At 41.0% G+C, this 25,766-nt stretch overlaps 1 protein-coding gene across 3 annotated transcripts in view; it reads left to right on the plus strand.

Moving 5' to 3' along the window:
- The window catches only part of SNX25 (sorting nexin 25), a 132,938-nt gene that overhangs the window by 69,448 nt on the left and 37,724 nt on the right, over positions 1-25,766 (plus strand). For all 3 annotated transcript variants that reach the window (XM_045453754.1, XM_045453741.1, XM_045453746.1), the window contains exons 6-7: positions 234-304; positions 18,510-18,691. In XM_045453754.1, coding sequence (XP_045309710.1) covers positions 234-304; positions 18,510-18,691 — 253 coding nt within the window. The remainder of the gene's footprint in view (positions 1-233; positions 305-18,509; positions 18,692-25,766) is intronic.

The raw sequence follows: 25,766 nt of genomic DNA on the forward strand, positions 1-25,766 counted from the left end.
AGAGGAGGCGGGTGGTGATGCTTCTGGTATCGGGAATGAAGTTGGGGGGCGAGTTCATGAGTTTACGTGAAGGTCTCAGCACCTGGCCTGTTATAAATGCTTAATCACATCTGGGCAGGATTCACGGCTCCTGTGTTTTATTTGATGAGTACAAAATACAGTCTAAAAGGATCTCTGAAAATAGTATTTTCTTCCTATTCAATCTTTTCTTTTTCTCTCTTTTTAAATATCAGGTATCAAATTGTAGTGGAAATAATCCAAGCAACTACAATTAGCAGCTTTCCCCAGCTGAAGAGGCACAAGGGTAAGAACCGTTTGTTTTCTTCAGCTCTACATTTTGCCGGTTCTGGAACTCCCCCAGTCTTCTCTCCTGTCAGAATGTTAGCAAGTGTGAGCATTTTTCTGGCTCACATTTAAACAGTATTTATTAGTATAACAGCAGCATTTAGTAGTATAATAAATGGCCATTTATTATGTATTTATTAGCATAACAGCAGCATTAGAGAAAGTAAGTATAATTTCATGCTAACAAGAACCTTTGTATTTCTGTGTTTCTTTAAACTTTCTTCATCCGTAGTCCTAATTTTCCAGACTGAAATCATTGGGTATATAGTGCTTCTGTTCTGTTTTGAAAGTAAGCATGATTTCATGACTTTTTTCTCATTAAAATTTAATCTAAATATTCGTTAATATTTCTAATTTGAAACGTAATCTTAGTAGTTATTTAAATGACTCCAGTGAGTTGATATTTTGTAATTTCCTTAACCTTTTTCTTTAGTTAAGATTTGTATCTTAACTTGTATTCGTGTATTCTTTCCTCCTTCTGGGTTTAAAAAGAAAAAAAAAGTTCTATGTTTTTCCCATTTGTTTCCCTTCAAATGAAGAGATTTTTACCTAGGCATGATAGTGAGGAATAATTAAGGTGTGAAGCTGGCTTTCAACTCCCTTCTCCTTGGCCTGGGGCTAGCATATCCCCCCTTATAGATATCCTCCTCTCAGAGACCTGTCACTGTCTAGAGTGCAAGTCTTGATCCATAGCTAAGAGGCAGCAAACGCCTTGTTAGGCTAGCCTTGCCATGAAAATCTCCCGGCCCGCTGCAGTCCCATCAGGAAGCAGAGTGTTGAAGGAAGAGTTGGGCCAGAGTCTTACAACGTGTGCCTACAGAGGCAACAGGAAGCTTGGCCTGGGGACTTTTCCTTGTGTGTGAGTCACTGGCCGAGATAGGAGCTAGGTAAAAATGAGATGAAGGGACAGACTAGGAAGAGGCACAGATTCTTTTTTTTTTTAAAAAAATTTTTTTTTTTCAACGTTTATTTATTTTTGGGACAGAGAGAGACAGAGCATGAACGGGGGAGGGGCAGAGAGAGAGAGGGAGACACAGAATCGGAAACAGGCTCCAGGCTCTGAGCCATCAGCCCAGAGCCCGACGCGGGGCTTGAACTCCCGGACCGCGAGATCGTGACCTGGCTGAAGTCGGACACTTAACCGACTGCGCCACCCAGGCGCCCCTGAGGCACAGATTCTTAATCTCTCTGCCCAGCAAGGAAGATTGTACAAATTTGTTCATTCAAAAAATGTTACTGAACACCAACTGGGTGATGATGATACGGTAGTGGAGAAAAACAAAATCTCTGCATTAAACTCTTAAATGAAGCTGGGAGGCAATCAGAAAATGAGCAAATCAAATAAGCAGCATTTTATTTTTAAAGTTTATTTGTTTAAGAGGGAGAGGCAGTGAATATGCAAGCTAGTAGGGGGAGAGAGAGAGGGAGAGAGTATCTCAAGCAGGCTCCCCACTGTTAGTACAGAGCCCGATGCGGGGCTTGATCTCATGAATCGTGAGATCATGACCTGAGCAGAAATCAAGTGTCGGATGCTTAGCTGACTGAGTCAACCCAGGCACCCAAGTAAGCAGTATTTTAGATGTGGTGTGTGCCTTGGAGAAAAAGCTGTGAGAGGGGGTGTGTGGCAGGGAGGTCTGGCTCAGCTGGAGGGGGAGGTAGATTTGCATTCAGATGGGTCATCTGGGAAGACCTCCCCTCACTTGGTGACCTGGGAGCAAAGACCTGGGGGCCTGAGGGTATCTGGGGAAGGACAGAAGCAAAACTCTGAAGCAGAAGCATGTGGGGCTTGCTTGAGTCACCTGTGTGGCTGGAAAGGGGTGAATTGGGGGAGAGAAGCCAGACACGAGATGGGAGAGGTGGCACTGGACCCCATTCCGAAGGACCTTACTGGTACTGCTGGGACTTTGGCTTTTAGTCGGCAAGAGGAAGGAAGTCTTTTTTTGAGCAAAGGAGGTGTGATCTGATTGATCCCCACGAGGCTGTGGGCTCTGTTCCTCTCCTTTTTTCTTACTGTTCCTGCAGAGAAGATGCTTCATTTCAGACAGTTATTTTTAAGAGGATAGTAGAGAGGGAATTCTAGTTGCCACCGTTATCTTTCCTCAGTGTTCCTCGTTGATACGTGAGTCTAGTCAGCGAGATCCCTTCCTTATTCTGTGGTGTTGTATTAGTTTACTAGGGCCATTGCAAAGTAGCACAGACTGCATGGCTTTGACAACAGAACTTTATTTTCACACTGTTCTGGAGCCTGGAAGTCCAAGGTCAAGGTGTCCGAGGTGTTGGCGGGTGGTCCCTTCTGAGGACTGTGAGGGAGGGGTCTGTTTTAGCCTCTCCTCTTGGCTTGTAGTTGGCCATCTTCTCTCTGTGCCTTCATATCGTCTTCCCTCTGCTCAGGTCTTTGTCTAAATTTCCTGTTCTTGCAAGGACACTACTCGTATTGGATGAGGGCCCACCCTAATGGCCCCATTTTAACTTAATCACCACTGTAAAGACCCTGTCTCCAAATATGGTCACTCTGAGGTACTGGGGGTTAGTATTCACGAATCTGAGGGTGGGAGCGGGAACACAGAGAAGCCCATACAGTTATGTTACTAGCCATTCTCCGCGACACTTCTTCCTTTCATGCCTCATTTTCCATCTAAGCTGCCCTCAGAACTGTCTTGCTCTCAGAAATGTCTCCTTCTATTCAAGCACTGGGGAGAAGGCAAGCAAGCTGAGCTCACTTGGGGCCGTGGAGCTGTTTTCCCTTGGGACAGAAAACCCCGGAGACTGGTTTACCTCTCTGAGGTCACTGATTAGCAGTAGTATTGTCACTGGTTTTAAATTTATTCAAAATTCTCATTGGATAGTTGTGGTTTGTTTGGTTTGGCTGTAAGCCAGAGAATCTCTTCCTTTCTCGAAGTCTAGGACTCTGCTTCTTGTGTATGCACAACTAGCTTGAAACAACCCTTAGGCTTAGAATTTGGGACAAGCCATCTCCATGCCAGGAGCCTTCATTTCATGTTGGGCTCCAGAGGACAGAATGTGTGCCGGAGAACTTTGTGGAGAGAGGCAACTTTGGTTTTGCTTCACAAAGCAAACGCAGACACTTTATGGAGCCACAGGAAGCGTGTAAATGTGAGGAAGTGACTGTGACCAACACAAAGATTTTTATAATCAACTTTCCACTTTAGTCTGTATATCACTAGAAGGTTTTGATAGAATATTTACATTGTATTTTTATTGAATAATTCCACTAAAAAAGGTGTTGAATATTTTGATAAGTTATTTGAGTTAATAGATTTAAAAAATCTTATAAAAATTCAGTTTTGATAAAATAAATAAAGATGTTCTCCCTAATTATATTCAGGTTATGGTTGATGACATGGTTAATGATTCAAGTCTATTTATGTTCCTATTTTTATAATAAAGCATGTCAGTGTAGTGTCACTGGTCATCGTAGCTCTGACAAGGTTAGAGGAACCATATAGTGCACAGTCACATATAGCTGGAAATAGAAAAATGAAAGCCGATTAGTTATAAAATCTTTCAGAAGTATTTTTGGAGTATTCCGACGAGCAGGGTGAGGCAATGTCTGGGAATGAAGTATTCCAGTCTAGGACCTGGATAATGGTAGTGCAAGGAAGGGATTGATGAGGAAGACTATGGAAGGAAAATAGCCTACTTGGTGACTGGTTGGATACGAGAAAGAATCAGATGATGGGACGTTATTGTGCTGGTACAGCCTGCTGACTTTTCACATGAGGAAATGGTTATCTGGAGAAGTTAAAGACCCTAACTTGTAGTCTGCACCTGCTTCTGTCCCTTTGCTTCAGGTTGGTGAGGTGAAGTTTAGGGTAGAGGACAGGACTAGGGCAGCAGTTAGGAGAGCTTGTTCAAGTGAGCTTCTCTTGCTAGCTTCCTAATGAAACCCGGACGTGTCCTTTTATGTCTCTAGGACTCCTTCCTTTCAGTCTTGAGGTTGGGTGCTCTCGACGATCATACAGGGTTTCTCAGTGAAGACACTGAAAGAGTCAGGGAATGTGTATGAGGGACTGGTCTCGGGTGTTTTGGATTTGCAGGGATAGCAGGATAGAAAAGTACCTGTTCGGCATTTGTAAGCTGGGATTCACACTGTGGAGAAAGAGCGCAGCCCTGCAGAAACATATTTGCATGTTACCAGTATAGAGGTGATAGTTAATAGTCTCCTTCCCCCCCCCCCCCCACGTTTATTTATTTTTGGGACAGAGAGAGACAGAGCATGAACGGGGGAGGGGCAGAGAGAGAGGGAGACACAGAATCGGAAACAGGCTCCAGGCTCTGAGCCATCAGCCCAGAGCCTGACGCGGGGCTCGAACTCACGGACCGTGAGATCGTGACCTGGCTGAAGTCGGACGCTTAACCGACTGCGCCGCCCAGGCGCCCCTCCGTTAATAGTCTCCTTTTATCCTGTCTCCAAGTCAAGTATCCTTGCAGAGCCGATGCGGTGTTCTCCATTATTGGAGGAGAATAGCGTATACCAGTCTGAAGTGACTTCTCCGAATTCATAATATCATCTGCTGTCTCACTGTTTAAATTCATTATGTAGGTGGCTTCCATTTTAAAGAATTAGGTTGCTGTAATTTAAGTGCACTTTTTTTTTTTAATGAAAAAGGAAGATCAAATTTAGCATCCCCATTGTCCTTACTTTTTCTTTAATCAGTAACATATTGAGTCTTATAGGAAGTAGGTTTTTAAATTTTTTTAATGTTTGGGTTTTTTTTTTTTTTTTTTTTGAGAGAGAAAGGGAGACAGCGTGAGCTGGGGAGGGGCAGAGAGAGAGGGAGACACAGAAAGCGAAGCAGGCTCCAGGCTCTGAGCTGTCAGCACAGAACCTGACATGGGGCCTGAACTCACAAACTGTGAGTTCATGATCTGAACCAAAGTTGGATGCTTAACTGAGCCACCCAGGTGCCCCAGAAGTAGTTCTTTTTTGTCTGTAAGATTTGGAGTTTTGATATGTGGCTGGCAGATAAAAGGTTACTTTAAAAACTGGTTCCAGATAGTAATGATATCATTCCTCAACTTGATCTTTAATGTATTTCAAATAAATTTGTGTGTTTATTTTCTTCCCTGTAAAAATCGTTAAGGAAAGTTAAAGTTTTAGCGTTAGAAGTCTCCCCAAAACATAATTGTTGAGTCGTTTTTAGAGATCTTTGCATTTTAGGGATAGTGTGATCTAGTAAAAATACTCTCAAAGAATCAGGGGAAAACGTCAGTCTTTATGTGAAGCTTTTGACTTAAGCCCCACCTGTCTACACTGTTTTCTTAAATTTGGAAAATCAGCCTGTGCTCATTTTATATCTGACAGTGACCATGTAGAAGTGCCACCAGGTTGTGTGTGCAGTTGTAAGCACTTTCATTCCCAATGCTGTTTCTCCTTCTTGCCACGTTACTTTTGTGGGTGGGAAAGTGAAGAATCTAAAAAAAAGAATGCACAGATAGAAGATCCTAAGAATACTTAGGATTCAACTTAGAGATGGGAACTTTATTTATGAATGTATATATGTATTTATGTATTTATGAATGTATACATATATATCACTATATATATATACTATATATATATGTACTATAAATGTAGTTTTGTTGTTCCATATAAAGCTATTTCTGGCAAGTCCTTTTCAGTCACAATCATTGACAATTAAGAAATGTTTTGCAATTGCAAAAATGCTTTGAAGATTTAAGGAAAAAATTGCTGTATAACAGGTTGGGAGAAATTACCTGATTATGTGCCCTCTGAAACCTTAAGGAGCCAATCAGCTAACTCAGGATGACAGAGGAAGGCCTAGGGACCGCTTTGCTTTGTATATTCAGGAAGGTTCAAAATAAGGCTTTTGAGGTTTCAGCAAGCTCCAGCCAATCCACATAAACTTCTGCATGTGTTTTAGATTCACTGTAGATTAGTGTATCATAAATGAGGAGCAAATTACTCTCCTTAATGAGGTAGAAATTTTAATTTGATTTTTGATGGCTCTTTTGGGGGGAGATTTTTATATTTTCAAGAAGTAAGGTATCAAATAATTTTTAACATCTTAACAGTGCTTCAGCAGTTTAATTGCTGATACGATTCTAGGGAAAATAAGTCCTAGAAATAAAAAAAAATTATATTATGGAACTCATCTCCTTGTCTTGTGGATACGAAAATTATATTAGGTATAATTAGGGGAAAAGGTCTTAGAGAAAACTTACAGATATGGAACAATTTGAAACAATTAGTCTCAGAAGGTTTAGTTTACTCACAAAATTTTCTTACCTCTGACCTTATTTTATCATTGATTCTGGCCAAATGTATTGATTTACTAAAGCCTAAATCTTACCCACTAATAACCTCAACTGCTTGTTGGTCATGGAATTTGGGAAGTTTAGCTGAGTTCAGCTAGCTAACTTCAGTGAACTTTTTTCAGTCTTCATTTTCTTTGACCGTTTGGTGCATTTGACATTGTTGGAGTTCCTCAGTGTTTGTTTCTAACCCTCTCATTATTTTATACCTGTGTGGTCCAATATAAGAACTATTAGCCATATATGGTTATTCAAGTTTAAATTAAAGGTAAATCCAGATTTAAAACCCAGTTCTTCAGTCATGCAAGCCACATTTCAAGTGTTCAGTAACCCCTGAAGTCATTGTTGCACTATATGCTAACTAACTTGGATGTAAATTAAAAAAAAAAAAAAAAAAAAAAAAAAAAAAAAAGCAAGTGTTCAGTAACCATCTGTGGCTACCATATTGGATAGTACAGAACGAACATTTCCATCACCACACAAGTTCTTTTTTTTTTTTTTTGAGTTTATTATTTATTTTGAGAGAGAGAGAGCGTGCAAGCAGGCTGTGCACTGTTAGTGTGGAGCCCGATGTGGGGCTCGAACTTACAAATCAAGATCATGACCTGAGCTAAAATCAAGAGTTGGATGCTTAACCAACTGAGCCACCCAGGTGCCCCCATCACCACAGAAGTTCTGCTGGGTAGCAGTGCCTATACCCATTCCCAGGCTGGTCTTCTCTTTCCTTTATCTATATGCTGATAAATCTCCAAATTTCCATCTACAGAACCTCTCTGCTCTATTTACTACTGCTTACTCAGTGTTTTTATTTCAGTATCTTAAAGGCATTTCCAAATGAAAATGTGCAAATCAGGGGTGCCTGGGTGGCTCAGTCAGTTAAGCACCCAACTTTGCTGAGGTCATGATTTCACAGTTCATGGGTTTGAGCCCCACATCGGGCTCTGTGCTGGCAGCTCAGAGCCTGGAGCCTGCTTCGGATTCTGTGTCTTCCTCTCTCTGCCCCTTACCCACTCACACTCTCTGTCTCAAAAAAATAAACATTAAAAATTTTTTTTAAAAAATGTGCAAATCAAAGTACCACATAACTGGTCATCCTCTTAGTTTCTTAGTCTCAGTGAATGATATCATCACCCATCCATATGTCATAAACCTAGAAGTCATCTTTGTTCATTCCTTCTTCATCGTATACAATGACTAGTCCATTATCATCACAAAGTTTGACCTTCACAATATATCTCAACTCTGTTCTCTTTCTCTAAACCACCATCTTCCACCACTAATCTCTCTTGAACTATGGTAATAGCTTAATTGGTCTCCTTATATCTACGCCTGCCCCTATTTGATATATTTTTCATACTGACGTCACATGGTTAAAAAAACATGCAGATATCCTCATGTCACCTCCATGCTTAAAACCCTTCATTGTCTTTTCATTGTTCTTAGACATGAAATCTACAAGGTCCTGCTTGCTCTGGTCCCTGTTACTGTCTTCAGCCTTATCTCTTGCTGTTCTACTCCCTCTTGTTGTAGTCTAGCCACACTAATGTTTCTATTTCCTCAACTCACCGTGATTCATCCTGCCTCATATTCTTTGCCTGTTTTGCTGATTCTTCTTGGAATGCTACCCTACTCTCAATCTCACTCTGTCTAGGTAGCTCCTACTTATCTTTATATTTTATCTTGAATTTCTCTTCTCTGATCACAACCCCACTTCCCTTGATTCTGGGTAGGTGAGACAACTCCTGAGTTTTTATCAGTAGAGAAGGAAAAACCCTGAAGGAAGTCTTAATCACCAGAGGTAGGTCTTGAGTCATTCAACAAACTGTGTTTTGAATGCCATTATGTGTTAGGTACAGCTGTGCAATGAAAAAAACTGTCTCTGACCTCAAGGAGATCATAGTCTAACAAGGAGACAGGTAGACACACATACAAACTTAGAGTACCATTCGATAAATGCAGTGAGCGTTGCGTGTTCAGGGTTTAGTCGTGGCACAGATGTGCAGAACAGTCCGCTCTACCTGGAACAGGTGGTCAAGAAAGACTTTTTCTTTAGAGTAGCAGAGTTGAGTTGGAACAATTGAGTGGCTCTCATTTCCTTCTGGGCTTGTCAGGTGGATGTGGGTAGATGGTACCACATGTCCACAAAGAAGACAGTTGTGGAATGGCCTCCTTTGTATAAGCCATGTCAAGGGAGATACTGTGCTGGTGCTTGGCATGTAATGAAGATACAAGGATTGATAGGAAGACAGGAGCCAATACTAAAGATGCTTGTAAGCTATCCTAAGAAGTTTGGACTTAATCCTGTAGAGCAGTGGTTCTCAAACTATAGTGTGCATCCCAGTCACCTGGAGGGCTTGTTACAATGCAGATTCCTGGACCCTACCCCAAAGTTTCTGAAGTGGGGCTCGATCTCACAAGCTGTGAGATCATGACCTGAGCCAAAAAAAAAAAAAAAAAATCAAGAGTTGGATGCTTAACCAACTGAGCCAGCCAGGTGCCCTAAGATCTGTAACTTCTACCATGTAAAGAAATGGCAAAAACATAGTCATCTGCCCCCTGGAAGAGGGCTTTCACCAGGACCTGGCCATGCCAGTACCCTCATCTTGAATTACCAGTCTCCAGGGGTATGAGAAGAAATTTCTGTTGTTGATAGCCACCTAGTCTGTGGTGTTTGTTATAGGTGCCTGAATGAACTAAGACACTGGTCAAGTATAGGAATTCTAAGTAATATGGGGACACGGGCTAAACTTTCCCTACAGTTTGGTGGGAATAAGTCCAGTATTTCAGCTCCCTTTTTAAAGCCTTCTTTTCTGTTCTGAATCCTGAAATGTTATTAAGAATAGTTAAGGTGATGCAAGAGTGCTAATTCCTCAGTTGACTACAACAAAGGATGTGATGTTGATTTGAGTCTGCTAGAAACTTCTAAATATAAATAGTACACCCTTGGGAGTGATGCTCATAGTATAGATGGGGAGGCTTTGGTCAAGTTGTTCATCTTCTTTAGGGTATAAGTAAACAGTTTCAAAATCGAATATATCAAGCAGAACTGTAGAAGAACTTCAGAACATATTAAATGTGTATATGGACACAGAATTGCTGATAAGAACCATAATGGTTTCCATTAGGAATTATTTTAAAAGATAATATGTACCTTCTTTGTCTGATTTGGTATTTAAAGGTGTCTCTGCCTGAAAGAGGGTAGCTAATTTGTAGACTCTAATGGACTTCTCAGGGTCCTTTCTTGTGCTTTGATGTGATCTGATTTTTGAGCATTGCTGTACTCTGATACAAATGGCTCCTAATTTCTGAATTGCCTGACCTTAGAAGATGCCCCAGCCCATTGCCACAGCGGCCCTCCTGCTGTGAGGACAGCAGCCTCTAGCACCTGCTATCCCTTGGCCAGCATCCTGCCAGGCCCCCTGGCCCCCACCCGTTCTCGGCCTCAAAGGGTGAAGGGCTCAGGGCACACCCACTACTCTCTCTGTAGTCTCCCAACACTGTAGGAGTCCTTCCACCTCCGTACCCCAAGAAAACTTTAATCATCGCATATTCTAACACCCACATTTACACAAATGAAGTTCAGGCTCAGCGATAGTAAGCAACATAACCCTGTGTAACTAGAACTAGTTAGTCACACACAGATTTGGAACTTCAACTCGGGTCTCCTAATTTTTACTCCTGGTCTCTTCCCACCGTGCTGCTTATTCACAAAGGTAAATGTTATGAAAGTCCTGGTAGAAGCTTACAAATTATTGGGCCAGATCTGTGTCCTAAGTATGTGTCTTGTACCTGTTCAACTCATGGCTCCAATTTGGGAGCAGGACTCTCCTGGTAATTTATTGTGTGGATATAGTTGATACGACACTATTACTTTAAAAACGTTATCACAAGCATGTTGGAGGACCTTAAGCCAAAGGAAGTACTACAAGTTTCAGTACTTGAGACATTTAAAGGGAGGAAGTAGAAAGTGTGCTGTAAGCATGTCTGACCAGGCTGGGCAAGGTCAAACTACAAGATCTCTGTAGTCTTCTCCCATGATAACGTGAGTGGTTCCGCCATCAGCTCCTGCTATGATTTCTGCTTACTCCTCAAGTACTCTTCCTACTACAGTGGAGTGACACTTCAGACTATGAAATCTGGGTGTTCGGTATGATAAGAAAATCCCATTTGTTCTTTTTGAAAAAGAACATACTGGCCTCAAGTTGAAAAGTAAGATAAATATGTGTATATATATATATGTATTGATTGATTGTTTGTTTGTTCTCGGGCAGCTTTTGAGGTGGTTTTCAGATAGTTTTGAAGAAGTTTGTGAAGATTAGTAACTGCTGAGAACTGGTGTCAGTTTCGTGTTAAGAAATCAAGCACCATTTTTCATTTTGAAACTTGACCAGTCCCTAGGTAAATACATACCTGTTTCTTGAACCCACCTCTCAAGGGAGTTTCTTAAAACTTGTATTTACGGGGTGCTGGGGTGGCTCAGTCAGTTAAGTGTCTGACTTTGGCTCAGGTCATGATCTCACGGTTCGTGAGTTGGAGCCCTGTGTCAGGCTGTGTGCTGACAGCTCAGAGCCTGGAGCCTGCTTCGGATTCTGTGTTTCCCTCTCTCTCTCTGCCCCTCCCCAAAATAAATAAACATTACAAAAAAAAAAAAAGAAAGAAAGAAAAAAACCTTGCATTTAAGGGCACCTGGGTGGCTCAGTTGGTTAAGTGATTGACTTTGGCTCACGTCATGATCTCAGGGTTTGTGTGTTTGAGCCCTGAGTTGGGCTGTGTGCTGACAGCTCAGAGCCTGGGTCCTGCTTCGCATTCTGTGTCTCCCTTTCTCTCTGCCCCTCCCCTGGTTGTTTTCTCTCTCTCTCTCAAAAACAAACTTAAAAAAAAAACCCAAAAACTTGTATTTACATGTACAATGGAGACTCAAAGGATTGTTCATCTGTGGACACAAGTTGAGGAATAGAGGCCCAACACTTTCCAGTGAGGAGCTCCCTTAATTCTTTATGTTGAGGGCCTGGGGGGGGCATGAGGAGGCCTGTTCATCCTGGGAAGGAGAACCACATGCTGGGGAGTCAGGGGAAGGGGTGAGTGTGCAGCCTTGTCTACTTTACTGTCACAGAGTTTATACCTCTATATTAGTATTTCTCTGTAGGGTGGAGGTGCAAGGCACAATTTTGTCCCCCAGGGTGCCTAGGGCATTTGGTCATGTCCAGCCACCTTACTGGTTGTCCCGTCTGGGGGAAGGGATGCTACTGGCATCTAGTGGTAGAGGCCAAGAATGCTGCTCTACACAGGACAGCCCCCACAAGACAAATTTACCCAGCCCCAAATGTCTCTCGTGAGAAACCCTGCTCTGTTATCCCCTGAATCCCCCAATCAACCTGCTGAGAGTGCTGCTGTTAGGAGATGCCTTGGGATTTGGTAGCGTGCCGGGAGAGGAGAAACAATACTCTGCTCCCGACATTGTCTAGTACCTGAAAAAATAAAATGGTGCCATTTTAATCCATTTATGCTTGCGCTATTTCTGGAGTCGTTAGTTTGCACTGTAAATGACTGCACTCTCTCCTTTGCCTCCTTAGGAATAGTGCTTAATAGTTCTCCCTGGTGTTTGTATTTTACTGTAAGACACTCTCACTTGCTTAAGGAAGAACTATATCATGGGCAGAAGGTTTAAAGCAAAAAGCAGTGCTACGCTGTTGTCCATAGGTCTACTGTAATGTCTCTGTAGCCAAAATTGTTCACCTAACGTCTAAGCCAAATTCTCTTTGAGCAAAGGAACCCAGTGAACCCGTTTTCTTTTGTTCTGACTTCACTAAAATCTGGCCTATCCAGAAGGAAGAACAGTAAATATTCATAACTAATTGCTTTAGAATACTCTGTCACTTGTATATCCATCTTGGCACCAGTTTAAAAGAGCCGCTACCAACCATTGTTTCACCCGTCACTGTTTTATCTCCCTGGCTTTCTTTTTTAAGCTAGATCAAACAGTTGTGTGATTAACCGATTTGTAACGATGCACAGCATGCAGCTAACGCTCTACAGAGAAGCAGCTACATGAATCTGATTTGAGCGGGGCCACAGCGTATTGTCGCGAACCCACTTGCCTATACTTTTCTTGGCCTGGATATTTCCGGGCTGAATGGGTTTTCAGGTCACAAAGCATATTCATCCGCATCGCGGATTTACAAGGATTTTTGTGCAACAGACACATGGGCTGCATGAGGTCCATGTTAGTCATTTAGCCCTGAACATGGCATTGGTTTTCTGAGGCAAAAATAAACAGAATTTTCTAAGCAACAAGCTGCTGTTGAATTTGTTAGCAACAGGCTTTGTGATCAGACAATGGCATTGTATCGCCCTTTAACAAACAAGAACGTATTCACGTGAGCAGGCGACATTCAAGTAGAACATAAAAATATTCTTCTCAGCCCTGCAGCTGGGTTTTAGATGGTTTATTCTCCTTCTTTCTTCCTTCTCTTTGGAGTTTGCTTCTAGTTTTTGTGCTTTTAGAAAGGCTTTTATGTTTTCTTAGGAGAAGAATGTGGTTGTTGATAAATGTGTGTCAGTTTCTTGCTATATAGGTCTCTTTAATAGCCTATTTTAACCCCAAATTAAAATTGTGGTCTAGATTTATTTTATAAAAGGAAGTTCTTTAGTTCCCAAACTTAAGAGTATTTTAAATATGTATCAAATTGAGACTTTAAACATACATATTTTAAAAATGAAAACTTTTTTTTCTGAAAATGTGACTGTCCCAAGCATGTATTTCTTTAGGCACACACACAAAGCATCCTAGTTTGTGACAGACTAATTTGGGGAAAGACTTACATTTACCTTTATCTTCCCACTAAGGGGACTCTGCCACTAAGGGGACTCAAATATTATTTGAGTATTTGATGATGATGATGATGATGATGATGATGATGATGATGAAGGGGACTCAAATATTATTTGAGTATTTGATGATGATAATGATGACTCAAATATTATTTGAGTATTTGATGATGATGATGATGATGATGATGATGATGATGAAGAAGAAGAAGAAGAAGAAGAAGAAGAAGAAGAAGAAGAAGAAGAAGAAGAAGAATGTTGAGTTACTAAGTTCTTTGGTTAGGGCCTGTCAGCCAAGCGTAGGACAAGTTGAGAAACTATTACTGAAGTCAAATGAAAATATCCCCTCAGCACACATACAGAAAAGTCATCCTGTAATATCAGACAGACCCTCTGGAACAAGGCCGTCTGTTGACCTGAAGTCTATCTGTTACCCTCTGTGCTAAGTACTGGCAAAAGCTGCTTCTGAAAGATCACATGTTTTGTGGTACTCTTCTAGGTCTTTTCAGTTACTTGTTCAGCCTGCCTTGGTACTGTTTCAGGCATTTGCACACATTGACTGAGTGGAACATGGGAGAGGTAATGGTGATCGTCCTAGGGAATTGATGGTCTCTGCTGAGTTCCATAGAACATTACTTAGACTCCACATTAAGAGGCACCAAGAAGCAGTACACAGACTCCCTTCTTTTATTGTGGGTACTTCTGATCTAAGCCAAGCACATTATGACCCACCTCCAGAAGGCTGATCTGACCTGCCTAGGAATATTTATATCTATCGAGGGCTCACCTTGGCCCTGAACATTGCCTAAAACAATCTCACTGTTTCCGAAGGGAGCTTGCTCTTGTGCTTTCCACAGGGGATTTCATACTCCCCTCGCTTTCCACAGGCCTCTGACCACTCACCCTTTTTACTTACCTCACTCTCAGCAGATAACCTTACTCACTACCTTGGGGAAACAGAGACCATGTGAAGGGAAGCGCCCCCAGCTTCTAGGCACCAGAATACAAACTTGCTTTATGTACACCTTCTCTTCTGTCTTCCATGTTACTGTAGTGGCCTTTTTCCAAAGCTGATCTATTTGCTTATCTTCTGGATGCCACTCCCCATCTGTCACCTCACCTCTCTCTCCTCTCTCTCTCTTAACTCTTAACTGTCTCTCTCTTAAATGAGCATTAAAACCAGCTCATCTCTCCCCCATTAAAAACGACAACAACAACAAGCCTTCCTTCAACCCAGCCCTGCCTTTATGTTGTGTATGCAAAGCCAGTCCATTTTCCACAAGGAAATGACTAAATGCTTAGTCATGTTTAAAAATCAATTTTGTGTAATTTTTTTTGCTTTTACTTGAAATTGTATAATGCCAACATAAGGAAACATGCCATCGTAAATGTTTTTAAATTAAACCTTAAAAAATTCTTGCTGAGACCACATAATTCCTAAGTGTCAGAGCCCGGATTCTAATGTAAGTCTGATTCCAGACTCTACTGAAAACTTTCCACTATATTTGACATGGAGGTCACTAGTGATCTTGGCAACGGCAGATTTGGTGGAGACGAGGAGTAGAAACCATGTTGTTGGAGTAAACTGAAGAATGGGAGGTGAGAATGCTATTTCTCTCCTTTAGGGCCCAAGTTCTAGAGAAGCATAATACCTGAAACATAGTAAGCACTTAGCAAAATGTTAGCTATTTTGTCGTTGACCTCTCAGTAATACTGGACACAGCTCACTTGTTCCTTCAGCAAACATTTGGTGAGCTCCACTGTGTTCCCAGGCATTGTTATAGGTGCTGGAGATACAGTAGTGTATAAATAAAATGCCGACCTTCAGAGGATCTACTTACAGGATAAATAAGTCAAATAGAAGTGTGATGATACGTGCTATGGGGAAAGTAAAGCAGAGAGGGAGAAAGGCAGTGTTATAGGGTGGGGGTTGCTGTTAGAAATAGGGTGCCCAGGGAGGCGCTTCCCTGAGACCTGAACTGAGGGTCTGAAGGAGGTAGGAGTGAGCCATGCAGATCCGTGGGGGATGGAAGGGTCACGCTGAGAGGAGGCATAAAACAGCCCTGAGCAGGGAACCACCCAGGGCGGTCAGGAAGCTAGTTACCAGAGACCATGTGTTACGTGATTCCATTACATGAAGTCTCCAGAATGGGCAAATCCATAGAGGAAGCCCCATAAAGATGCCTAGGGCTGAGAGGGTTGGGGTGACTAATGGGTACCTCGCTTCTTTTGGGGGTGATGAAAGTATTCAAAAAAGTGTGATGGTGGCATAGTCTGTAAATACGCTAAATGCAGTTAAATTTACACTTTAAATAGAATTGTATGTGAAGTATATCTCAATAAAGCTGTTATTTTAAAAAGGAGGGAACCGCAAGTGTTCCACACCAAGTGGTGTGGCTGACTGTGGAGAGTAGGAGGGGATGAGCCTGGAGAGTGTAGGGCCTTCGAGCCCCTTAAAGGTGCTTTGCCTTTTGCTGCAGGTGAAATGGGGGTCTGGGGGAGGTTTCTGAGCACAGGAATGATGTGATTGGGTTGATGTTTTTTTGTTTTTTGTTTTTAATTTTTTTAATGTTTGTTTATTTGTGAGAGAGAGACAGAGTATGAGTGGGGAAGGGGCAGAGAGAGGGAGACACAGAATCAGAAGCAGGCTCCCAGGCTCCGAGCTGTCAATGCAGAGTCCGAAGCAGGGCTCGAGCGCACAAACCGTGAGATCATGACCTGAGTGGAAGTCGGATGCTTAACCGACGGAGCCTCCCAGGTGCCCCTGGGTTGATGTTTTAATAGGTTTGCCTTGGCTGCTGTGCTGAGATAAAGACTGGAGGGGAGGTGAAGGTGGAAGCGTGCTGACCAGTTAGGAGGCTCTGCAGTAACAGACAAGAAATACTGTTTCTCCTGTTTTGCTGACATTCTTTCTCCGTAAACCGCACTCTCACATTTACCTTCTGTCTCTCCTTCACCAGCCCCTTTGCCAGCTTCTTTTCTTCATTCTCGCCATTAAATGTAGGGTTTATTGGGGCGCCTGGGTGGCGCAGTCGGTTGAGCGACCGACTTCAGCCAGGTCACGATCTCGCGGTCCGTGAGTTCGAGCCCCGCGTCGGGCTCTGGGCTGATGGCTCAGAGCCTGGAGCCTGTTTCCGATTCTGTGTCTCCCTCTCTCTCTGCCCCTCCCCCATTCATGCTCTGTCTCTCTCTGTCCCAAAAATAAACATTGAAAAAAAAAATTTAAAAAAAAAATGTAGGGTTTATTCAGATTATGTACTGGGACCATTTTAGTTCTTCCTGGGTTGTCTCTACTCCCGTGACTTCAGCTACTGTCAAGTGCTGAACGCTTCTGAACTCCACACCTTATGTCTCTGCTTAGGTAGCCAAATGCCTTTAATTTGCCTGTTGTCTGCTGTGTAACAAACCACCCTAAAGTGCAGTGTCTTAAACAGCAGGTACTTCTTCTGCACCCGAATTAGCGGTTTTAGCAGGTTCGGCAGGAGTGGCTCTTCTCTCTTGACTGTGGCTGGACGGTTCACCTTTAGGATGGTGTATGCACACGGAGCCAGGGTGCCACTGGATGTGGGCTGAGGTCCTAGCCAGGGCTGTGGTCTTGGGGGGGGCCTCTCCGTGGAGATCTCTCCATTGACCACTCAGGCGTCCTCAAAGCATGGAGGCCTCATGGCTGCTGGATGACTTTACCAAGCAGCTCAGGGCTCCAGGTCAGTGGCCTTTTACAGTCTAGCTTTAGAAGTCATCACCTCACTTACTCTATAATCACAAACCCACCCAGATTCGAGAAAAGGGAGCACATATCTTACTTCTCAGAGGGAGATTGTCGAAGTGACACAGTAAAAAGAGTAAGTAAGATGAAAGACCTTATCGTGACCACCTTTGGCAAATATCATCTGCCACATCATAAACCTGCTTTTCCTGTAATGTTCCCTGGTTCATAATTGGCCCCACCACCTCCATGGCTGCTCATGGCAGAAACTTGGGAGCCGTCTTTGATACGTCTGTTTTCTTTACATTGCTCAGCCACTGTCCTCTTTGCTGTCCGCTCAGTCACAGGGTCCTGTTGTCTATAAATCATTCTCAGATGCTTCCAGTCTTCTCTCCTGACATTGCCATGACCTGGGTTTAGGCCACCATCTCCCTCCTTGGCTACTCCAACTGGTTTCTCTACCTGCAGTCTTTTACCTTCAATTATTTTTTTTATCCTTCCTGTATAATCTTTAAAAAATATAAATCCATTTATGACCTACTCTTGCTTAAAACCCATTAGAAGCCGCTCAGTGCTGTTGAACTGAAGGCTGAAGTTATTTCTATGGGCTAAACAGCTTTATGTCGTCTGGCTCCTGCCTCCTCCAGATTCACTTTGGATCTCTAGCTTCCCTTGCACCTGCTTCATGGGCCCTTGCAGTTCCTCCAAAGCTCTCTCTTTCCTGCTTCAGGGCATTCACTTTCATATTTGCTGCTCCCTCTGTCTGCCACACTCCACTCCTTTTTCATTTTGTTTGAATGTAATTTGCTTAAGGAAACCTGGCTTAGAAGCATTGGTTAAGCAGCTCAAGGGTACCTACACGTTTTCTTTATAGCCGATATTATGCTTGTAATTGCTAATCCTATCTTTGGATTTCTGCCTTGCTAGAAATCCACGAGATTTAACAATTGGTCTTGAGTCCCGAATGCCTCGTCAGTGCCTGACACAGAGCACTCACTGCATGCTTATGAATGGCTCTGTGTACATTACACATACATGTAAAGATATTTAAATACACATACATACATGCACATTGTGAGTATATATATACAGAGGAGAAGGGTTTTTTGTTAATGTTTTACCCTTGAGTAGGATTTTTCAGTGGTATATGTACAAATTATATTTAGAAATTAATGGTGTTTCTCTTTGAGAGTATATATACATATGTGTGTAGTATGAACAATACCCACTGTTCAAAATGTACCACATCAGATACCAATCTTTTCAGTGTTGTTATGTTCCCCTTTTCATACCTTGTCCTCTGACTGGGTCCTGTCCATCCATCCCATTCAAGGTAAAGAAACTGCTGCAATGAAAGCTGATCTCCTAAGGGCCAGGAATATGAAAAGGTACATTAACCAACTGACTGTGGCTAAGAAGCAGTGCGAGAAGAGAATCCGAATCCTGGGAGGCCCTGCCTATGACCAGCAAGAGGATGGGGCCTTGGATGAGGGAGAAGGGCCTCAAAGCCAGAAGGTAGAACTTTGCAGTTTCTTGTTTTGACCATTTCATGTTTATCATAAACATTCATGTAATCTCCCAACCAATATTTTAGCTTTTTGGTATTTAACATAAAGCATATGTTCCAGAACAGCGGCTCACATGTTTGCTTTTACATGTCAAAGAGCTGTATTACTTGGTGTCCTTGACTTCTGTGAAGGGTGATAGGTATGAGAGAGAGGCACGGGGTGTGTGTGTGTGTGTGTGTGTGTGTGTGTGTGTGTGTGTGCATGCCCATATGTATTTTCTTGTCCCAGAGGCACATGCTTACATTTGCAAGGGCCCAGTCAAGTTACTCACTACCAGTTGGAAAGAAATAACCACCTGTGGAATGGAAAGTATCTTGTGGTTATTTTACTTAGCTCTCACCACAACTCTCTGAAATTTGAATCTCTCAATATTACCATTTAAAGGTTAAGAAACAGAGTTGGTTTAAGTAAATTACCTAAGGCCAGGTGGGAAGAGGCAGAACTAGATATAAACCCAGATCTAGTTGCTACACAGTCTGAGTGCTTTCTCAGTAAGCCATAATATATCAGCGACTATTTTTTGAACAAAACTTTGGACTGTCTGATACTGAGTCCTGAAATCATGGAGCTTAGGAAAGTGTCCTAGCCCTACCTCAGCACCAGCTATATACTCTGAAGGACCCAAGCTTGTCTTCTAAGACTGAGAGAATGCTAGGATTGAAGGAAACAGCAGTGGGACTCCCAGAAGGGCTTGATTTTACCACTTGGGAACAGGACTTCAGGGCAAACTCCAAACTCCTCTTTTGAAAGAAGGCACTTAGTCACAAAGAGGCCACCATCAGTATTAAGTTAACTCTGGCTACAGCCTCTGACCTCACCTATTTGGATTTTTAGTCTCTTGATCTTTTCCTCTTCAGTTCTTGGTTTGACTTCAGATGCTTATCTATGATTTTTCCCTTCCTTGTATTCCAGTGATGAGCTTTGACCTTTTTTTCTTGTACATGGCCCAGTATTCATTAGAGCTTCTTCAGGATAGTGTATGTTCGACCTTGAACCAACTCTAACACAAGCCAGAGTTCTTCCGCAACATCTTACATAAGTGGCACAAATGAAGCCCTGAATAGCTCTTGTTTTATAGAGGCGTCCCCTCACCACTGGAGATCTGTTTATTTTGCTGTTAGCAAATATGCCTTTCTGTAGTTTTGGCTTTGTGGTACTAAGTGAAAATTTCACCTTTTGGTGAACGTTGAAGAGAGAGTGGATTTGGCAGGTTGAATGTTGTCTTTCTTCCTCTTTCTTGTCAGCCTCTGGACTCTAATAGATTTCCAGCCACATTTCTCATAGAAGAGGTTCTCTTCATGTGTCCCATGTATTCATTTATTCATTCAACAGACATTTATTGTGGGTCCACAGTCTCTCAGTTGCAGTGCAAGGTACTAGGATCCAAAAGGAATAAGATGGAATCTCTTCTTGCAAAGAGTCCCATATAATTATAAAATAGAAAGGTAAGTGATCCAGTAAAAATGGGAGATATATACCTAGAAGAAGCACTTGATGGTTTGCTACCTAGTCAAAAGATGATGTGGTTTTAGATCTTATGGTAAAAGAAAACCTTGGGAAACATAAAAGAAGCTCATTTTAGGAGAGCTGAAAGTGATGTCAGTATACATTACCTGGCAGTATTTAGTAGAAGTAGGTTTAATCTGGTTTTACCTCCACTTTGACTTGTCTCTCCAGATACTTAGGAAAGGCACAACCCATTGCTGGTGCAACAGTTTAACCTCAGAGGAAAATCATTTCTGTTAGACTTCAGGCTGGAAGCCTCAGATAATATTACAGAATTCTAATGTTTATAGTGGTTTGCTATTCTAAAGGTAAGACTGGTTAATTTGGGGCCGTACATGGGTAGAATGGATTTGCTATAACCTAATCATATTTAATCCAGAGGAATTGCCACCTAACTTTATTTCAGAACTTAGTCTTCAAAACTAGATGAATCCCTCAATTAAAAGAAAGTGATCAAGTAAATAAATAATGGGAAAGAATTATATGCCCTCTACAAGAAACTAAATATGAAGGCAAAGATTGGTTGAAAGTGAAAGGAGGAGAAAAGGTATGCTATGTAAACACAAAGCATAAGAAATATAAAGTAGCTAATGTTAGCATCAGACGAAATAGACACTAGGACAAGGAATATAACCAGGGATGAAGAACATTTCATTCTGATAGAGGGGTCAATTCATCACGAAGGCATGATAATCCTAAATGTAAATATGTATGCAATCAGTGAGACCTTTAAAATATGTGAAGTACAAACTGACAGAACTGAAAGGAGGAAAAAAGATCCACAATTATAATTGGAAGTGTTCACACCTCTCTCTCAGTAATTGATAAAAAAAGAAACAAAAAACCAGAATATAGAAAATGTAAACACTAGTACAACTAATGGGAACTAATGGACATTTCTAGAACATTCCACCTAACATCAACAGAATACTCGTTCTTCTCAAGCATATATTGAACATTCACCAAGAAAGACTATACTGCTGGGCAATAAAACAAATCACGACAGATTAAAAAGGTTTAAAATTATACAGACTGTATTCTCTGACCAAGTGGATTTGGAAAGATCTGGAAAATTCTCAAATATTTGAAGAATTAAACAACATAATAAAGCTTGAATCAAGAAATCAGAAGGGAAATTAGGAACTAGTTTGAATGGAATGAAAGTGAAAATATAACATCTTAATACTTGTGGGATACAGTTAAAGCAGTACTTGGAAGGAAACACTCATGCTTATATTAAAAAAGAAGAAAGGTCGGGGCATCTGGGTGGCTGTTGGTTAAGTGTACAACTCTTAATCTCAGCTCAGGTCATGACTTCACAGTTTGCAAGAAGGAGAAAGAAGGACGAGGAGGAGGAGAAGGGTCTAAAATCAGTGTTCTTCCCCCTTAAGAAACTACAAATGAAAACTAAAATAACTAGAAAAGAGGAAATAATATAACAACAGAAATCAGTGAAATAGACAACAGAAAAACAGTAGAGAAAAATAAATGAAAACAAAAGGTAGTTCTTTGAAAAGATGATTATACACTCTAGTTTGACAAAAAAGAAGAGAGAAGGCACAAATGACCATTATGAATGAGAGAGGGGGCATCACTATAGATCTTAGATGCATTAAGAGGAAAACAAAGGAATATTATGAACAATTTTAAGCCAATAAATTTCGCGATTTGAATAAAATACACAAATTCCTTAACTGTATCCCACAAGTATTAATACAAATTACCAAAGCTGACTCAAAAAGAAATAAAAAATCAGAGTAGCCTTAGGTGTATTAAAGAAAATGAATATATAATTTAAAACCTTCCCACAAAGAAAGCTTCCGGCCCAGATAATTTCACTAGTGAATTCTACTGAACATTCAAGACAAAGATATCAATCTTAGCAATATTATTTCAAAAAATGGAGGAGAAAGGTACTTTAATTCCTCATAAGAAACCAACATAACTCTGACACCAAACCAGAGAAAAACATTAAAACAATGAAAATTACTTACCAATATTCATCAAGAACCTAAACAAAAAATTCTTAACAAAATATTAGCAAATCAAATATAGTGATCTGTGAATAGAAAAATTACTCCAATATATGTACTCCTGGAAGTGAGTCTTTAGTATAAAATTGTATACATCGTTTTTCTGCAATTCTGTTGTCAAGCCTTAATTTTTAAACAGCTTTATTAAGGTATAATGATCTACAATACACTGTACATATTTAAAGTATATAATTCAATAAGTTTGACATATGTATGTATTCATGAAACCATCACGACAGTCAAGATAGTAATTATATTTGACATCCACAAAAATTTTTACCAACCCCTTTGTAATCTTTCTCTTAACCCCACTTGAGACTCACTGACCTATTCCTTTCACCTGTGTTTACTTATCTAGTAAGTTACTTCTTAACTACCCTGATTTTTGGCACCTGTCATTGTCTTTTCCTTTTTAGCCAAAATCTTGGTTCAGTATCTTCCTAATGAGTTTTTGTTGTCTCTTGTCATTGACAACAGCTATGACAAGTCTCATAACAACCCATAAAGTACCACCCATAAAGGTGGTACTATTGCCAATCTATAGAAGAAGAAACTGAGGCTCAGAGTGACGGAGTCACTTAGAGCTCCCAGAACTGGAAATTCTGGCAAAGCCAGGATTAAAACCTAGGCATGTCTGACTCTAAATCCTGAACAATTTTACCTACACAGTATTGCCTTCCTATCTTGCTTTGTTTTCATCTGAATATGAAAACAAAAAAATCTGTATTGCTTTATTTTTTGTAAGGTTGTACACTCACTTTTCAAATGGCCCCCAAATGGAAAGATGGAAGGAAGAATTTAAGAAAAAATAAAGGGAGAAGAGGAAATGAAAATATAAGGGGTGTGGAAATCAGTGGCAGTAAATGATTGATCTCTGAAATCAGTTTTCTTTCTTTTTTTTTAAGCTTCATTTTGAATCTGGTTAGTTAACATAGTGTTATATTAGTTTCAGATGTACAATATAGTGATTCAACAATTCCATACATCACCCGGTATGCATCACATGTGCACTCCTTAATCCCCATCACCTACTTCACGCCCCCCCCCCCCCCTTTTGGTGACCCATCAGTTTGTTTTCTGTAGGTAAGAGTTTGTTGGCTTCTCTCTCTGTCTCTGTCTCTCTTTTTCCCATTGCTCATTGTTTTGTTTCTTAAATTCCACATAGGAGTAAAATTATATGGTATTTGTTTTCCTCTGACTTATTTTACTTAGCATAATACTGCCTAGCTCCATCCATGTCATTGCAAATGGCAAGATTTCATTCTTTTTATGGCTGAATAATATTCCTGTGTGTGTGTGTGTGTGTGTGTGTGTGTGTGTGTGTGTGTGTACACACACACTTTTTATCCATTCACCAATCAGTGGACACTTGGGCTGCTTCCAAATCTTGGCTACTATAAATAATGCCGCTATAAACTTAGGGGTGCATGTATCCCTTTGAATGAGTGTTCTTGTATTCTTTGGGTAAATACCCAGTAGTGCAATTGTCAGATCATAAGGTAGTTCTGTCTTTAACGTTATGAGGAACCTCCATACTGTTTTCCACGGTGGCTGCACCAGTTTGTATTTCCACCAACAGTGCAAGAGGGTTCCTTTTTCGCCCCATCCTCAACAACACATGTTGTTTATTCTGTTGCTGATTTTATCCAATCTGACAGGTGTGAGGTGTTACCTCATTGTAGTTTTGATTTGCATTTCCCTGATGGTAAGATATGATGAGCATCTTTTTTTTTTTTTTTTTTTTAACGTTTATTTATTTTTGAGACAGAGAGAGACAGAGCATGAATGGGGGAGGGGCAGAGAGAGAGGGAGACACAGAATCTGAAACAGGCCCCAGGCTCTATGCTGTCAGCACAGAGCCCGATGCGGGGCTTGAACTCACAGACTGTGAGATCATGACCCAAGCTGAAGTCGGATGCTCAACCGACTGAGCCACCCAGGTGCCCCGGATGAGCATCTTTTTTTTTTTTTTTTTTTTTTTAATTTTTTTTTTTTTCAACGTTTATTTATTTTTGGGACAGAGAGAGACAGAGCATGAACGGGGGAGGGGCAGAGAGAGGGAGACACAGAATCGGAAACAGGCTCCAGGCTCTGAGCCATCAGTCCAGAGCCCGACGCGGGGCTCGAACTCACGGACCGCGAGATGGTGACCTGGCTGAAGTCGGACGCTTAACCGACTGCGCCACCCAGGCGCCCCGGATGAGCATCTTTTTATGTGTCTGTTGGCTATCTGGATATCGTCTTAGGAGAAATATTTTTTCGTGTCTTCTGTCCATTTTTTAATTGGATTATTTGGTTTTTTTGGGAGTTGAGTTTGAGAAGTTCTTCGTATATTTTGGATACTAACCCTTTATCTTATATGTCATTTGCAAATATCTTCTATTATGTTGGCTGTCTTTTGGTTTTGTTGCTTGTTTCCTTTGCAGAAGCTTTTTATTGTGATGTAGTACCAATAATTTGTTTTTGTTTCCCTTGCTTGAGGAGATGTATCTAGAAAGGAATTGCTGCAGGTTGTGTCAAAGAAGTTACAGCCTGTGTTCTCTTCTAGGATTTTTATGATTACAGGCCTCATATTTAGGTCTTTTATCCATTTTGAATTTACTTTTGTGTATGGTGTAAGAAAGTGGTCCAGTTCTTTCATATGCATGTTGGTGGCTGGTTTTCCCAACACCATTTTTTGAAGAGACCATCTTTTTTCCATTGGATATTCTTTCCTGCTTTGTCAAAGATTAATTGACCTCATAGTTGTGAGTTCATTTCTGGGTTTTCTACTCTGGTCCATTGATTGTAATATAACTTGAAGTGTGGAATTGTGATGCCTCCAGCTTTGCTTTTCTGTTTCAAGATTGTTTTGGCTATTCAGGGCCTTTTTGTGGTTCCATACAAATTTTAGGATTCTTCTATTTCTGTGAAAAATGCTGTTGGTATTTTGATAGGGATTGCGTTAAATGTGTAGATTGCTTTGGGTAGTATAGACGTTTTAATAATAGTTTTTCTTCCAATCAAAGAGTATGGAATGTCTTTCCATTCTTTTGGTTGTCTTTAATTTTTTTCATTAGTGTGTTAGAGTTTTCAGAATACAGGTCTTTCACCTCTTTGGTTAGATTTATTCTTGGATATCTTATTTTGGGTACAATTGTAAATGGGATTGTTTTCTTTATTTCTCTTTCTGCTACTTCATTATTGGTGTATAGAAATGCAACAGACTTCTGTACATTGATTTTGTATCCTGTGACTTTACTGAGTTCATTTGTTAGTTCTAGCAGTGTTTTGATGGAGTGTTTTGAGTTTTCTATGTATGGTATCATGTCATCTGCAAATAGTAAAACTTTTACTTCTTCCTTACCAATTTGAATGCCCTTTATTTCTTTTTGTTGCCTGATTGCTGTGGCTAGGACTTTCAGTATTATGTTGAATAAAAGTGGCGAGAGTGGACATCCTTTTCTTGTTCGTGACCTTAGGAAAACTGAGAGGTTTTCCTCA

The sequence above is a fragment of the Leopardus geoffroyi genome, chromosome B1 (genome assembly GCF_018350155.1).
Source record: "Leopardus geoffroyi isolate Oge1 chromosome B1, O.geoffroyi_Oge1_pat1.0, whole genome shotgun sequence".
Taxonomy (NCBI): domain Eukaryota; kingdom Metazoa; phylum Chordata; class Mammalia; order Carnivora; family Felidae; genus Leopardus; species Leopardus geoffroyi.